This window comes from Enoplosus armatus, chromosome 11, assembly GCF_043641665.1.
Source record: "Enoplosus armatus isolate fEnoArm2 chromosome 11, fEnoArm2.hap1, whole genome shotgun sequence".
NCBI lineage: Eukaryota > Metazoa > Chordata > Actinopteri > Centrarchiformes > Enoplosidae > Enoplosus > Enoplosus armatus.
This window is the reverse complement of record NC_092190.1, coordinates 24,189,483-24,205,355: the sequence shown is the minus strand read 5'-3', so window position 1 is coordinate 24,205,355 and position 15,873 is coordinate 24,189,483. Positions and strand designations below refer to the sequence as shown.

The window sequence follows — 15,873 nt, the reverse complement described above, 5'->3', positions numbered from 1 at the left end:
TGTTCAGGCGTCTTTTTGTGTCCTAACTGCTTCACACTAAGTGCCCGTCTGATCATTGATGAGTGTCTTTATACTGAAGCTCCTGCTCCAGTGGAGACACATCACATCTGTGTGGAGCGATGAACACATGAAAATAACAGAAATGTTCCATCGAAGGAAACTTGAATGATTTGAGCTTCTGGGTTGTATCAGACCTTCAGGGTAGACTTGATTGAAAGTTAAATCGGGAGTCCAGTTCCTGCTGTCTCATTGTCCAGCTCACTCAGGTCGCCTGGACTCTCGGACTGACCGTCACCTTCTGGCTCAGAGGAAACGACCCCAGTCGGTCCGGCCGCGGCGTCCGGATCCTCGACCTCCGGCTGGATTTGATGAGAGTCTGCAGCACTCACTGCACCTCCATCCTCCCTCCCATCATGCACCACTGCCCTCTGCTCTGTGTTGTCTGCCTCGTCCGAGCTCCCGTCCTCCACGATGAACAGGTTCTTCATGGAGTCTGCCACCGCTTCTCTCAGCTCGTCCTCCGATTCCTCAAAGTTCCTGAAGAGACAGGAAATTAAAAAGATCTGGTTCAGAGAGAAGCTGAGGCAGACGTCTTCTGAAAGGCTGCGCTCAGAGGAGGAGCAAACAACTAAGTTTGAGGCGTTCGTATGTACGACATTGTGAGGACATTTTGTGGAATATAATCAATATTTTATGATTTAAAAAATATTTGTCAGTAACGACGAGGTGGTCAGGACCCGCTTCAGTTCCAGCGAGTATGCTAACTTTTGTGTGATCTATTCAGACCTACAGTACATTCACAGGGATATACAAAGGTGTCGTTTTAGTCACTCAGTGCTCTTAACATTTACATTTATTCAGTCGGAAGATGCTTTTGTCCAAAGTAGCATACAAAGCTTCTTCTCAGAGCCAAGCTTCAGTTTATTTAATAACAGTAACGGTCACACAGACCAGAGGTTCCACCAGCAGCCCTGACAGCTGAGCTCGAGTACTCCACTCTTCATCAACACACCCATCATGTTCATCAGAATGGATGTGATGCAACACTATTATATTGTATTCCTGCGTAAGAACAGTTCTGTTCTGCTACATTCACAAAGTTTTCTAACTAAACATTCATGATGACGTATGGATAGTGTTGAAAGTGATATTAGGTTATGAAATATCAAAGACGTGTTCTGCTATATTCATGTAACCTGACAGGAAAATATCCAACATGAGGACCAACATCTGGTTAAAGTTCTATTCCAGGAAACAGCAGCAGCTGGACGTCGATTTGGAAAGACTCTGATCTGAGAATTCAACAATTTGAGTTTAATGTTCATGAGTTTAAAGTATAACCCCCCCCCCCCCCACACACACAAGGACAGGACACTACTAAACCCTTGTATCAGAAGTCGTTTACCTCACTGACACCAACGGCTGGTTTTATCGACAAAATGAAAAGCAATAAGAGAAAGTGAGATATTCATAATAAATAAAGAGGGCAGAGAGCAGAGGGGAGAGTTGACTCACGTGTCGTCATCGTCTGACCTCGGCTCCAGATGCTCTTCATCCATCTCCACATCAGAGTCCTCCTCCTCTTCCTCCTCCTCCTCTGGCTCTGGACCTGAGAGTGAAGACAGTTCAGTTCTCAGATGAATGAGTTAACTGACAGTGACTCTCCTCAGTTTGATAATCACACAGTAACTGCAGCAGCAGCGGAGTCTGACCTGCGGTTACTGAGTCCACAGTTGAAGATGTGAGTTCAGCCTCAGCCAGAGCGTTCAGCAGGGTGTCAGGGGGGGCGTCGACCCACTGCCTGCGACCTGCCACCTCCTCACCTGAGGGGGGCGGGGACAGGGGACAGACATGGGTCATACTGCTCTGGAACTAACTGATCCATTTTAACCAGTGAGCTTTAGAGGTGCTGGAAGGTGGGCTCTGTTACCTTTTGACAGAGACAGGCTAGCTGTTTCCCCCTGTTTCCAGTCTTTATGCTAAGCTAAGCTAACCACCTTCTGGCTTCATATTTAAGGCAAGGCAGCAAATAAGTGTATTTATCAAGATGTCAAACTATTCCTTCAAAGTAAGAGAAGAAGGCAGCAGAGAACAGCACAGAACATGAACTGCTTTGGTCCTGTTCACTGTTCACTAATAGAACACTACAGAATGTGACTTGAGGGCATCTTCACTCAGCTGTTTCAGGTGTCACCTCGTTCAGCCTCGGCTGCAGTGTTGTAGACGGAGTTGACCTCCATGTTGGCGAGTGCGTCCAGCAGAGTCTGAGGACTCCTCTGGCTCCACCCCCTCCTCGCCTCCGACCAATCCCGGAGCTTCAACTCCTCTCCCTCCTGGAAGCTCAGAGTCTGGTTCAGAGGGTCCACTTCCTGTTCAGGGAGTCGGGGACAGAATGAGAGAGAGAGAAAGAGAAGAAGAGGAGCTGTGAAAGAGAGAGTTATCACTTACCTCCTCCTTCTTTTGTCTTCCATCCTCCTCCTCCTCCTCCTCCTCTCTTCTCTCCTCTCTCTCCTTCTCTGCAGCCTCTTTCATCCCTTCATCATCTAACCGGATCTCAAACATGATTCCCTTCTGCAGAGATGACAAACAAAACAAGCAAATGACAATCAAACTCTGTTTGAACTATTTTCTGTTCCTAAATAAGGTGACATGATGAGGTACGTTCAGCCACATGATGAGGTACGTTCAGGTACGTTCAGGTGACATGATGAGGTACGCTCAGGTGACATGATGAGGTACGTTCAGGTGACATGATGAGGTACGTTCAGGTGACATGATGAGGTACGCTCAGGTGACATGATGAGGTACGTTCAGGTACGTTCAGGTGACATGATGAGGTACGTTCAGCCACATGATGAGGTACGTTCAGGTACGTTCAGGTGACATGATGAGGTACGTTCAGGTACGTTCAGGTGACATGATGAGGTACGTTCAGGTGACATGATGAGGTACGTTCAGATACGTTCAGGTGACATGATGAGGTACATTCAGGTTCAGGTGACATGATGAGGTACGTTCAGGTACGTTCAGGTGACATGATGAGGTACGTTCAGGTGACATGATGAGGTACGTTCAGGTACGTTCAGGTGACATGATGAGGTACGTTCAGGTGACATGATGAGGTACGTTCAGGTTCAGGTGACATGATGAGGTACGTTCAGGTACGTTCAGGTGACATGATGAGGTACGTTCAGGTGACATGATGAGGTACGCTCAGGCCAGGACGGGTCTAACTCTCGTGTTAAGACGTCACCTCTGGCTGTCTGATACTCGGTGTAATCTCACCTTGTCTTTGTGTTTTCTCCCCAGCGCTCTCCTCTGATCTCTGTTCTCCTCTGTGATCCTCCTCAGAGCTGCTTCGATGTCCTGCAGCAGGAAGGAGACACAGGAGGATGATGATGTGGAAGAAATACTGTATCCCCAAACACCTGGGAGGGTCACGGCAGTCTGATGTAGTACAGCGTAGTGTACTATATAGGTATTTTATGTGTTTTTGATAGTTTACAGACAACAGTGCAGTGCGTGCATGCGTACTGACTGGAGTGTTACCTGTGCAGGTGGGGCTCTCTGCTGCTCTTTACTGTCAGCAGAAGGTTCTGGCTCTCTGGGTTTCTCCACCACAAAGGTTCCTTGTTTGTGTTGCGGCTGAGCCTGACACATGATGAACCATAATTAAGGATCATTCAGACAAATCATTCACCTGCCATGCAACAGATTACGGCTGCACAAATTGTCCTCTAAACTGAAATAAAATGATGAATAAAGTCTGTGAGAGTACCTCTGCTTCAGCTCTCAGCCTCATCTGTCTCATCTCCCGGTGATACTGCAGTCTGATGAGATCCAGCTGACGCAGGTACTCCTGCACACACACACACACACACACACACACACACACACCGTCTGAAATGTAGTATGAAGTTGCATAAAATATAAATACTCAGGTACCTCAAACTTGTACTTAAGTACAGTACCTGAGTAAATATACTTAGTTACACGTGTCCCCCCTGTGTGTTCACTGTGATGTCTCCTGTCCTACCTGCTGTCCCTCCTGCTTCCTGTCCTGGTGTTCAGGTTGTCCCACTTCCTGCTCCTGACCGCTGGGCTTCCTGTTGCGCTCAGCTGTACAAGGACGCAGACCCTGACAGTCAGAGAGGAAAGGTCAAAGGTTAGAGCCACAAAAACTCAACACTGAAAAATGTGTTTATTATATATTTTAGTTTTTAGTTTTAAATCTCTTCAAATGTCTCCTTTTAATGCTTCTGTTTTGTAAGCAGCTTCATTTCCTCCCTCTCTGGTCCATAAAACGTTTCGAATGTTACTCTGAATGTGAATCTGTTGAGGTTCCGCATGTCACCACTGTTTCTGTGGCTAAACCTGCTTTAAAAGCCCTCGAAAACACATTTGGGACATGTTTAATGAAACGTGTTGAGTTACTGTGTTCCCTCAGTGTGGGAATTAAACTGGAAGGAACCTGAAGGACTTGACAGCTCAAATCACTAATCCAATAATCCAATAATCAGATATATAAACAGAGAGAGAGCCGGTCGTAGACATCCTACCAGCTGTTTCTCTGCTCTCAGCTTGTACTGGTTGGCCTCGTGTCTCCTCTGCAGGTATTCATTACGAGCTGCAGCCACGCTGACAGACACAAACACAAACAGAGACATGTTAACAATGCTGATGTTAAAATGGTTCAATACATCACAAACGTTGATGTTGGAAACACCATATTAGCCCAGAAAACAAGCTAACATGGATTGCTGACTTAAAAGAATAGTTGTGAAATATTATACTCTATATCATCCTGGTTAGCTTAACTTAGCATAGAGACTGAAAACAGGGGGAAACAGCTAGTCCAACTCCATCCTTTGGTAACAAAACTAGAAAGAGTGCAGCAAATAACCCCGTTATTGTTTTTACACTAAATAAAGGAGATATAACATGCTAATTAGTGAACTTTAGAGGTGCTGCTAGGTGGATTTTGTTACCCTTGGCCAGGCTAGGTGTTTCCCCTTGTTTCTAGTCTTTATGCTAAGCTAAGCTTACCAGCTTCTGGATATGAGAGTGGTACCAATCTTCTCATCTCACGCTCAGTAAACGTAAAAAAGTGTTGAACTGTTCCTTTAAATCATGAGGAGCAGTTAGCTGCTAGCTGTTAGCTGCAGGTGGTGGCTGATGGGTAACTAAGGTAAGGGGGTTAGGTAAAAATCAGAATCTAGTATGGTGGTATCCTGTAGAGCTGAAACGATTATTGATCAACAGAAAATTACTCGGCAACTATTCTGATAATCGATTAATCGTCATTCGTAGCTCATGTGATTGTAAATTTAACATCTTTGAGTTCTGGACTGTTGATCAGACAAAACAAGGTATGGTCACTCACAGCTGATATGGTTCCACAGCGGGGTCTTCACATCGCTCCTTCTCTCTCTCCTGAGGAGGAGGAGGAAGGACGCCCTCCTTCCTCCTCTGAAAGGCGTCCAGCTGGGCGTGGTAGTGCTGGTAATGGCTGACTGGCTGCTGCCCATCAAACCTGCAGCAGTAATAGTTTCAGTCTACATGAGATGTTCATGCAGTGACAGTTTATCTGATGTGATGTGTGTGGATCTAGTTCACCTGAGGTTCTGCTGCCCTGCAGCCGGTCTGTCTGCAGCCTGTCTGTCTGCAGCCGGTCTGTCTGCAGCTGGTCGTCCTGCTCTCTGATGAAGAGGCTGCCATCATCATCATACAAACATGGCATCACAACAACAGAAATACAAGAGTCCAAATATCTGAATGAACCTATATAATATAACATGTCATTTCCACGTTTGACAGCATCACTTTGTATTATATTGAGGTATAGAGACTGTATGTCGATGTGCTGATATGATTTACAATCTTAATCATTTCAGTTGTTTCTCAATCAAATCAAATCTCACTCATAGTCAGCGTTAGTTTGAAGGATGTTGGAGGGATTTATCCGTCGGCTGTGACCTGACGCACTCTGACGATACGTTTGAAGGATTAAACAAACGAGATGCTCTTCAGTGTGTGTACAGTTTAAACAAACTGGATCTAACATCAGTGAGCTTTAGAGGTGCTGCTACGTAATCTGTTTCCAGTCTTTATGCTAAGCTAAGCTAGTCTGTAGCCACATATTTAACAGACAGATGTGAGAGTGGTATATATAATAATATATTATATTTACTTTGTAGTGGGCAGGGCTGAAGGCTCGGAGTGGGACTCTCCGGTCTGGTTTAGCAGGCTGTCTCCTCAGGGCGGCCCCGGGTCTCTCTGCAGCTCTGGACTTCTGTATCCTCTCTGAACAACAGGAGAGTCTCAAGTTAGAACAACAAAAAGTGGACAAATGTCAACAAAGCTGATGTCATGGTGTGAATGTGTCTCAGAATCAGAATCAGAAACACTTTATTGATCCCCGGGGGGAAATTGTACAAATATGAAATGGGGGAAGGGGGGTGTATATATGTAGCGCAGAGCTGGGATCGAGCCCAGGTCGCTGCTGTGAATGGCAAGCACGCTACCCGATGAGCTGCATAAATATACATATACATGTTGAACCTGCTCCTCCTGGTCTTCTTCTTCTGTAATATATAAATAGTTGAAAGTTCAAAATTTGAATGAAGTCATTTTAGTTTCAGAACAATAAACTACGTGTGAAGTCGTGAGCCGCAGAGATGAAAGATGAGATTATCGTCTGTGTGAAGCAGACACTCCTCAGTGATTTAAGGCTCCAGCTCTTTGTGTTCTGATGTTACCAAAACACAAGGCGTGCCAAGACGTGACGTCGTCACAAACTACCCAATCAGGATTCAGCTCGTCTCCCGCGGAGACCGAGGACAGAGTCATCAGACGTGTTGAAGGACGCAACCGGAGCAACAAGATGGAGGTGTTGTCAACAACCATCGGGTGGCGCCAAACTCCACATTCAACACACCTGAACTGAAACTTCAAGGATTCAGTTTCTGTCACAGCTGTGTTGTTGTTTTCTGTGTTACATGTATGTTACGTCCATGTTACGTACATGTTACGTACATGTTATGTTTCTGTTTCTGTATCAGCAGTGTTACCTGCTGCTGCTCTTTTTTCAGCAGCCAGAGACGCTGCTGCTCTGTTTCGATGCAGCACCGTGTGGCTGAACTCCTCCTGCATCACCTGCAAACACAGGAAACCACACACACACACACACACACACGTTTACACATATATACCTCTGAGGACCCTCATTTGTGTAAGCAAATAAAGCCGTAAAGATTTGAATATTGTCAGCAAATGAATACATCATTTTTACTTTATTTTGGGGACATACACTCAGTGGTCACTTTATGAGGTACAACAGCTCAGCCATACATTCTTCCTGTACAAAGAGAATAACGTTCAGTCTTGACAGAGAGTGTGGTACGACTGTAAGTGCATTCTGGATGTGTGACAACTTATTTTTGTTTTCCAAGATCTTTCTGGAGTTGTTTCCCCACCGTCCACAATCTATTTTAATTTACTTTGCAGCTGTGAGCAGCTCCATTTCCTTTGTGCATTGCATTGTGGGAGAATAGTGCGCATCAGCCGCTCATTCAAAACTGTATTTAGTCTGAATACTGTCCTCTTTGAGTAAACTGTCGTCACTGAACACATTAAACCCTGGTACCTTAGAGTCAGTATGTCGTGTGGATTTGGGACACGATGGTGGATTTCCTGTAAACTCTCTGTCTGACGAACTGATCAGTGAACCAATCAGACTCATTACCTGTGGGTCCAGGTGTTTGCTGATGTGCTTCTCCAGGAAGTGACGCCTGAGGACCGAGCTGACTGAAGGACGGTCCCGAGGGTTGACCTGAAAAACAGTGTATGTGTGTTCATGTGTGTGCGCACAATGGAAGTGAAGCTGAACAGCGAGAGCAGCAACATTTGCAGAAGATCACTTTTTCATTATTTGTACAGTCCAATAACAACTCTCATCAGCGTCACTCTCCTACTGAACATCATGAATAAATATGCACTAACCTGGGTAGTAAAGACGTCATACCTACCTAACAAGTACATATATGTCAAGTGTTTGCTGTCTATACGCTGAATATCAGCAGTGAACTGTGACCTGTAAACATCTGTACTGTGGTGCACGAGTGTCCTAATCTGCAGCTCAGGCTGATATCCTGAACAGCTGCTCAAACTGTTTCCTGAGAGTCTTTCACACCCTCCTCTTTCAGACAACTTTGTTTCTCCGTACTGGTTTTAATGGTTAGTCTTTTGTATTTTATTGATTTCATGGAAGTAAACTTCCTTAATGGTTTCTGAAGTCTGTTAAACTAAAAAACACAAGTCTGAAAAAAGTTTCTGCATTTTGAGTTTGTTACGACACAGAAATAAACTCCAACTCTGTGTTCAAGGTTCATCCTCAGAGCTCAAGTCCAAGTTAACAGACTTCAAGTCCGAGTCACCGGAGTTCAAGTCCGAGTCACCGGAGTTCAAGTGACTGACGTTGAGGTTTGAGTCTCTGGCACTGATGTTCAGGTCTACCTGTTTATGTTTGAACCTGAACCTGCTGTTTTGAACAGGTAACTTTTTGTCGTACTAGTCTGTTTGTCTTGTTTGTGGTTATTGTTGTAACACTGTTTCTGCGGCTCTCTGCACCAGGTCACTCTTGAAAAAGAGATTTTAATCTCAATGAGACTTTTACCTGGTTAAATAAATAAAAATTGTCCTCTGACCTTGAAGAGCTGGGTGACCAGCAGGCGAAGGTCGTAGGAGTAGCGGCTGGGTACTGGATTGTAGCGCCCCCTGCAGATCTTACTGACCAGCTGCCGCAGACTGCTGCCCTCAAACTGCAGGTGAAGATACTGACATCTTATAGACAATACTATTAATCAAGACAATCATTAGCTGATGAATCAATAATGAAAATAATTGTGCAACATTTGCGATGTTACTCATTTTGCTGTACTACTGTACGAGTTCCCTCTGCAGGCTAAGTTAGCATCAGTGTTAGCATTAGCTCAGTGTGTGCTGGGTGTGGTGCAGCTTACTGGATGCCTCAGGGTGCACAGTTCATACAGGACGCAGCCCAGAGACCAGATATCCCTGCAGAGAGGATGCACACACACACACACACACACACACACACACACGCACACACACACACACACACACACACACTGTTACTATGAAGAGGGATTTTAAATGCAATCTGACATGAACTGAACTATAATCGTTTCATAGACAAACTCCCTGACTGTGTTATTTCACTCCAGATGTCCTCCCAGCTCAGCGCTCATGTTCAATCAGGGAGCGTATCTCTGAAATCACTGTGAAGCAGTTTTTTTAGTCCATCTTGTGTAACTGGACATATTTCTTGTTGAAACAGGATGAGCTGCTGTCCTCCTGAGCTAAAGTCGTACACACCAGAAACAAAATCCAGCTGACAGAAGAGAAGTCAGTAAAAAGGTTTTCACTTCTGGAGTAAAACAGCGGCTTTGGCATTCACTCTTTTGGCTTGGAACCAAGTATGTGTGTGTGTGTGTGTGCTCTTGTAGTTCTCTCTTTGTGAGGTCCTACTAAAGTTGTAGACCTTGAGAATGAGGACATTTTCAGAAACTGAGGACATGTTTGTCCCTTCTTTGAAGACTGTTTGAGAGTTTAGACTTGGTTTTAGGGTTAAATGTAGAATTAGGTTTAGGTTACGGTTGGGGGCTCAGGCGGGGACTATGTCAGTGAGGGTCTCACAAGTATAGCAATCCAAACATGTCTGTGTGAGTGTGGGAAAGAGGAAACAGCTCTGACCTCAGCTGTATGAAAACAAGAGAAGGGAACAGAGCGGAGGTCTGTGTAAACGCTCAGAGACACAGAGGGTGGAGGAGGTTATTAGATCGAGATGTGCATGAGTTTCCTGTGTGTGTGTGTGTACATGTTGACATGAGCACCTCCCTCACTGACTGCAGTGTTACCTGCTGATGACAGTGTGATTACAGAACCGTGCACTCTTATCACAACCGCAGAAAGATAAAAAGGTGAAGCTCCTGTCTGCACAGGGTCAGGGTCCAGTTTGACCCGAGCAACCTGCTGAACTGTGGCGGTCCAATCATAGCTCAGCCTCTCTACCGAGGAACGTGTTGAAGCTGTGTGTGCGTGGAGCTGCTGTAAGAGAGACAGTCTGGTGTCTCTTTATTTCAGCTTCACAGAGAGAGCACAGAGCAGCGGTGTGAGGGACTGACTGAACATCTAAGCTAACCTGGCCAAAACAAAAGACCACAGTTTTCTAATTATTTCAGAATGACTCACGAGACACGCAGCTCTTTTTGTCCTGATTTCTGCATTTTATGGAAATATGACTTTTGATTGCGTCAACCTCAAGCCACCAACTCGTGTCAAAGAAAAGCTTGTTGTGGACCCTCATGGTGGCTCAGGGTGTGCACAGACGAGCATACGTACGTCTTGTTGTTGTAGGGCCGACTCTCGCAGATCTCCGGGGACAGGTAGTATGGTGTCCCAACACAAGTCCTGGCCAGCTCCACGGTGCTGCAGGGCCACAACACACTCAGAAGTGAAGTCAGTGAAACCTCAGATACATTTTAAATATCTTTCTATTCATGGCGTTCACATACACTCTAGACTCCTCTGTTGGGTTTGACAGAGACAGACCTGCTGTGGGAGCAAAACCATTTTTAAAGGACATAGTTAAAGGACAAGTTCACAATGTTTCAAGTCTGTCTTAAAACACCAGTCAGGCGTCCATGTGAACACTGAAAACAGCTTTTGCTTGCTGTAATCCCCCCCTCCCCGTTTATACTGGACATGAAGAAACTTCAGTGATGGGGGACAAAATCCATGGTCCTCTTTCTGTGCATCTGAAGTTAATATGAGACTCAGCATGTGGAGGTAAAAACCATCAGACTGCAGCCCACTGAAGGAGTGAAGAGGTAAGAGGAGCTAACAGAAGCTCATCGCTCTGCAACACGTGGCTGAGAGAGGCTGTAGGTGTTTGCAGGCCTGAATACTTTCCAACTGTCAAGTTCTTTCACACCAAACTGGGAAAACCTTTAGTTCATGGAGCTGCTTTGTGTTGAAACAGGAAAGAGACAAACACAAACACTAGAACACCATTGTCTCAAATATCAGTGTCCTTGACATTAAAGAATAAAGCTGCGGACGTTCCACGAGTTTGTTATTGACAACAGATCCCTGAAAAGACCAAAACCAAACGTGTGTCTCAACATGATCTAACTTTCCTGCAGCGCCTGTGGCTCTCACCTCAGAAATATATAGTTTCATGTTTAAAAAGCCGTTCTCTAAAACAGCTGCTCGCTGCAGTTTCTATCACATAACAGTGATAGTGTTGTGTTGGGGACTGTCGTCATTACTTGAGGTTTAATTTGACTTTACATTATCGTGTCTTATGTAGTAGGAAACACTAAAAATACGCAGTGAAAATACACAGTGTGGTATTTACAGAAGACAAATCTAATTTGTTCCCCTCCGTACAGTCTTACAGGCCCAACATTGTCTCTACAACCATGTGTGTTTACATGTCCTGGTCAACGGGTTGTGGAATGATAATGACTTGTTTGGAGGTCTTCCATGTGTTACAGAGCGCTCAGTGACAAACAGCTGCTCTGAGTGTGTGTGTGTGTGTGTGTGTGATGATGGTGACACTGACTTACTTATTCAACATTCTTGCGATTCCAAAGTCCCCCAGCTTTGCTTTCATCCCCCCGTTGGTGAGGAAGATATTCTAGAGCAGAGGGAGCGCAGAATGAAAGCACGTCTGTGTTCCTGCAGGGAAACAGTGACTGGGCATGTGTGTGTGTGTGTGTGTGTGTGTGTGTGTGTGTGTGTGTGTGTGTGTGTGTGTGTGTGTGTGTGTAGAAACAGACACGACTGATGAGAGATAGTGATGGCTGTGAACAGAGATGCAGTCTGTGGTCAGTTATTCTGGGAGTTGGCCCACAGCGAAGTCTTTGTTGAGAACATTTACTCAGGTGCTGTACTTTGGTACAAATTTGAGGTACTTGTACTTTACTTGAGTATTTTGTTTTCATGCCACTTTCTACTTCTCCACCACATCTCAGAGGAAACATCAGACTTTTTACTTCTCTACATTTATCTGACAGCTTTAGTTACGAGTTAGTTTACAAATGAAGATTTCTACACACAAAACATGTGAAGAGTTTATGTAATGTATGTGTATGTATGTATGTTTATATAATGGATCAGTGGACTGACAGGAAGTGAACTGATGGTGTGAAACCATTTCCTGGTTCCAGCTGTTCAGATGCAGATGTGCTGCTTTCCCTCTGAATGCTGTTAATAACTGTAACGTCTTGTTAATAATGTGGAGCTTTGTGAAGGCGTCACTTTGGGCTCTGGCTCATTGTGACCAAACAATCGATCCATTAATGGAGAAAATAATCAGCTGATTCATCCACAATGAACTAATAATCATTAGCTGATAGTTCAGAATGAGCTCCACCTCAACTCCAACAGTAACATCCTGCTTCACATTAATGGGGGGGAGCAGCTCTGTACTGTGACAGACGTCTGTCGCCCGTTAAACACCATCGATCCACAAACACATGCAGCCAAACATTGTTCAAACTTACATGTATTCTAAATCAATAAAACACACGTGGAAATCTGGATGTTACGGGTTTAAAAAGCCAGACAGCAACGACAGAGTTGTACCTGAAGGTGTGAGTCTGCAGTGAATGCAGTGGAAGTGTGAGTGTGTGCAGCAGTGAAGCGGTCAGATACCTGAGCTTTGATGTCTCTGTGGAGAACCTTCCTGTCGTGGATGTGTTTGAGGCCCAGGCAGATCTGAACAAACCAGTCCACGACCTGAGGAGCACACACTTCAAAGTGACTTCTCACCTCCTCACTTGTGAACAAATCAGAGTCATACCTCACAGGTGTGTGTGTGTGTGTGTGTGTGTGCACCTGCTCCTCAGTGAAGGCGACTCCTCTCTGCATGTTGATCTTCTTCATCAGATCTCCTCCGTCACAGTACTCCATCACTATATACAGGCTGCCCCTCTCTGCACACACACAGTAACAGTTAGTGAACTCTCACACGGATGCAGAAACACTCCGTCACATGTTCTCACCTTGAAACGACCCGATGAAGGAGACGATGTTCGGGTGTTTCATCTTCGACAGCAGCGTCACCTCTTTCTTGGACGCTTCCTTTTCCCTCGCTGCCATCTGAGCAGTGAACACAACAATGCAACACTGAAACATCTGGCTAACAGCTGGTTTCATGAATGAAGTCGTGTTTTTGCTTATCGGGTCGGTGAGTATATAAATAAACGATAAATACATTTAGAACCTCGTAGCCATACTCTGATGTAGTAAAAACACTCGGCATTCGGAAACATGCCGATTCGCTCTCTAACTGAGAGTTAGATACTAAAAAAGTTCAACTGACGTTAGGAACAATATTGAATCAAACTGAAGACTTTGAGGAAATGTCTTCACACAGTGCTACTAATAATAACTTAATAACCTGATGTCATTATGGCTTCACTATGAGGACGAAAGCAGTCATGTTCATTCAGGGCAGCACGGACACACCTGTTGTTTCAAACATCAGTGCACTGCAGGTGTTGTACCTTTGTGAGGTCGATCTGTTTGACCACACTCTGTCTGTCTCCACCTGCTTTGTCTCGAACCAGGAAGGCTTTCCCAAACGCACCCTCCCCGATCTGACGGATGACCTCATAGTTGTTCATAACACCTGGAAGACAGATGCTGGTTCTACCAGAATGTTATCCTTATTGATTATGACAACAGGGCTGCAACCAACAAAAGAATTCATTATTTTGTTTATATAAAACATCAGAAAACTGTCTCGATTCAGTTTGTCTGAGATAAAACAGATACAAGTAGACAATTCTTACATTTGGGGAGCTGGAACCATCAAATATTTTTTTGCATGAAAAATAAATGATCATTAATCAATCAATTAATACATTTATCAAAATCTGATCGACTAGTTGTTGCTCACAAAACCTTCAAAAGTTTCATCTGTAACAGTGCATCGACGCTAGTGGAGTGTAAGTACGAACTAGCCTAGCATGAAATGGAAATACTCAAGTACAAGTACCTCAACATTGTACTTTGTACCACATGAATTAAATGTGTTTCCTCCTCATTCAGATAATATTCCACCACAGCAGTTGGTAGATAAGATCACATTACACCGTCTGAGCGGTACTTTATATAACTTATATAACTTATATAACTACACGCAAAACGCTGTCCCGGCGGGAGGAGCCCGTTGCCATGGAGACAGGTACACTGGCGGCTAGCTCTCAGGTTAGCATGCTAACAAAAGGCGGTTTTTTCTCCTCCGTTCAGACTCAGACGACAGTCCCGTCTCACCTCCTGCTGCCGAGTCTTACTGTCAGAAGTCACATCGTGAAACAAAGCGGCGGCAGCGGCGTGAAGACGTGAAAGGGTCTGAATACTGCCAGAAACCCGTCCGTTAAACACGGCAAGCGCGAGGGCGAAACACAGGGCATGCTGGGAGTTGAAGTCGTAGCAGTTGTTTCGGCTCACGCTCCTCTTTTATCAGCATTTTAATAACATCAACACCAAGTTAGACTCAGATTCAGACAACAAGACATAATAATCCTCAAAGAAGTCAACAGCGACTTCATGGCACTTTAATGAGATTTACTCATTTTAGTATTAATCTATTAATATCCTATTCATTTGAACTGTTACTGCAGCAATTAATCAGCTCATCGATTAGTTGATCGACAGGACGGTTGAAGACTCATCTTAAATCGTGCAAATCTTAATTCAAGGTCCACTTCCTGCGTTTTCAGCTTCCTTTTAACCACCCTTCCCTGTGTTCCTCAGATATTTTAGATATAAACCCTGTCGACCACTGTGGGGGTGCAGAAACAGCAATGTGACACTGTGTTCAGGCGCTGTTATCTGCACAGTATTTCTCTGTATTTGTTATTTCTCAGTATCTGAGTTTTTTGGATGAAAAGAAGTGTGAAGGAGCACCCACTCGAACACACACAGTCTCAGTGGTCAGTTCTCACTCATCAGTAATAGGTGGCAGTGGACTGTGTGTGTGTGTGTGTGTGTGTGTGTGTGTGTGTGTGCTGTCCTCTCTCACCTGTCCAGCCTGTAATCAGAGTCAGAGGCGTCGCTGCCAGTGTAAAGACAAGATCCTTATTTAAATCCTCAGAATGGCAGCAGAGGTTTGGTGCCTTATTCACAGTCACAGATCATGTTGCTGTTGTCAGATTTTAGACATCACACCCCAGAATGATATGCCAGGCAGCCACCGTGTGTGTGTGTGTGTGTGTGTGTTATTCATGGTGTATGTTTCTATATCTGAACAAGAGAGTGATGTAAATGTAATGTAAGCCATCTGCTGAAAGTTATTATACTTACTAATAACTTTTTTCAGTTGTGGGAGAAGTATTCAGATCCTTTACTTAAGTAAAGTAGCAGTACCAACATGTAAAAATACTTATTACACATTAGAAATAAAGGTCCTGCAATCAAAATTGTAAAAGTAGAAGTGCAGAAGTATTATCAGCAAAATGTACTTCAAGTATTAGGAGTAAAAGTATTTATTATGCAGAAAGATCCCTGTCACTGTTATGTTATTATGCATTCTATTATTGAATCATTATTATTATTATTATTATTATACTGTGTGTGTTGTTGATGCACACATTCTCTCACAATGCAATGCAATGGAAAGGAGGAGCTGCTCACAGCTGGAAAACAAATGGATGCATTGTGGCTGCTGGTGAAACAGCAGAGTAATAAATCCTCCTATCCTGAAGTTTAACCTGATCGACGTCCGACGTGTCACTTCCTGTTAGTATAAGCCGCAGTACACAGTAGTATTAGTGTGTA

General features: G+C 44.4%; 1 protein-coding gene across 1 annotated transcript; it reads right to left on the bottom strand.

Moving 5' to 3' along the window:
• Positions 1 to 218: 218 nt before the first annotated feature.
• LOC139292698 (serine/threonine-protein kinase Nek5-like) lies at positions 219 to 13,715 on the bottom strand. Its single transcript, XM_070915062.1, has 23 exons — positions 13,596 to 13,715; positions 13,092 to 13,188; positions 12,925 to 13,022; positions 12,742 to 12,825; positions 11,652 to 11,722; positions 10,423 to 10,509; positions 9,021 to 9,075; positions 8,706 to 8,819; positions 7,745 to 7,831; positions 7,071 to 7,155; positions 6,191 to 6,303; positions 5,617 to 5,711; positions 5,384 to 5,533; positions 4,560 to 4,638; positions 4,037 to 4,138; positions 3,779 to 3,859; positions 3,550 to 3,651; positions 3,286 to 3,366; positions 2,449 to 2,571; positions 2,195 to 2,369; positions 1,713 to 1,823; positions 1,516 to 1,609; positions 219 to 537 (listed from the first exon to the last, which is right to left on the bottom strand). Exons 1-23 carry the CDS (start codon positions 13,713 to 13,715, stop codon positions 219 to 221), a joined length of 2,523 nt encoding a protein of 840 aa, XP_070771163.1.
• Between the last annotated feature and the right edge of the window lie 2,158 nt (positions 13,716 to 15,873).

Coding starts and splice junctions, on each gene's coding strand:
- LOC139292698 (XM_070915062.1), bottom strand. CDS start 13,715: ATGAACAACTATGAGGTCATCCGTCAGATCGGGGAGGGTGCGTTTGGG. Junction 6,304..7,070: donor TGAAAAAAGAGCAGCAGCAG/GTAACACTGCTG, acceptor CCTGTTGTTCAG/AGAGGATACAGAAGTCCAGA. Junction 3,860..4,036: donor GGAAGCAGGAGGGACAGCAG/GTAGGACAGGAG, acceptor GTGTGTGTGCAG/GAGTACCTGCGTCAGCTGGA.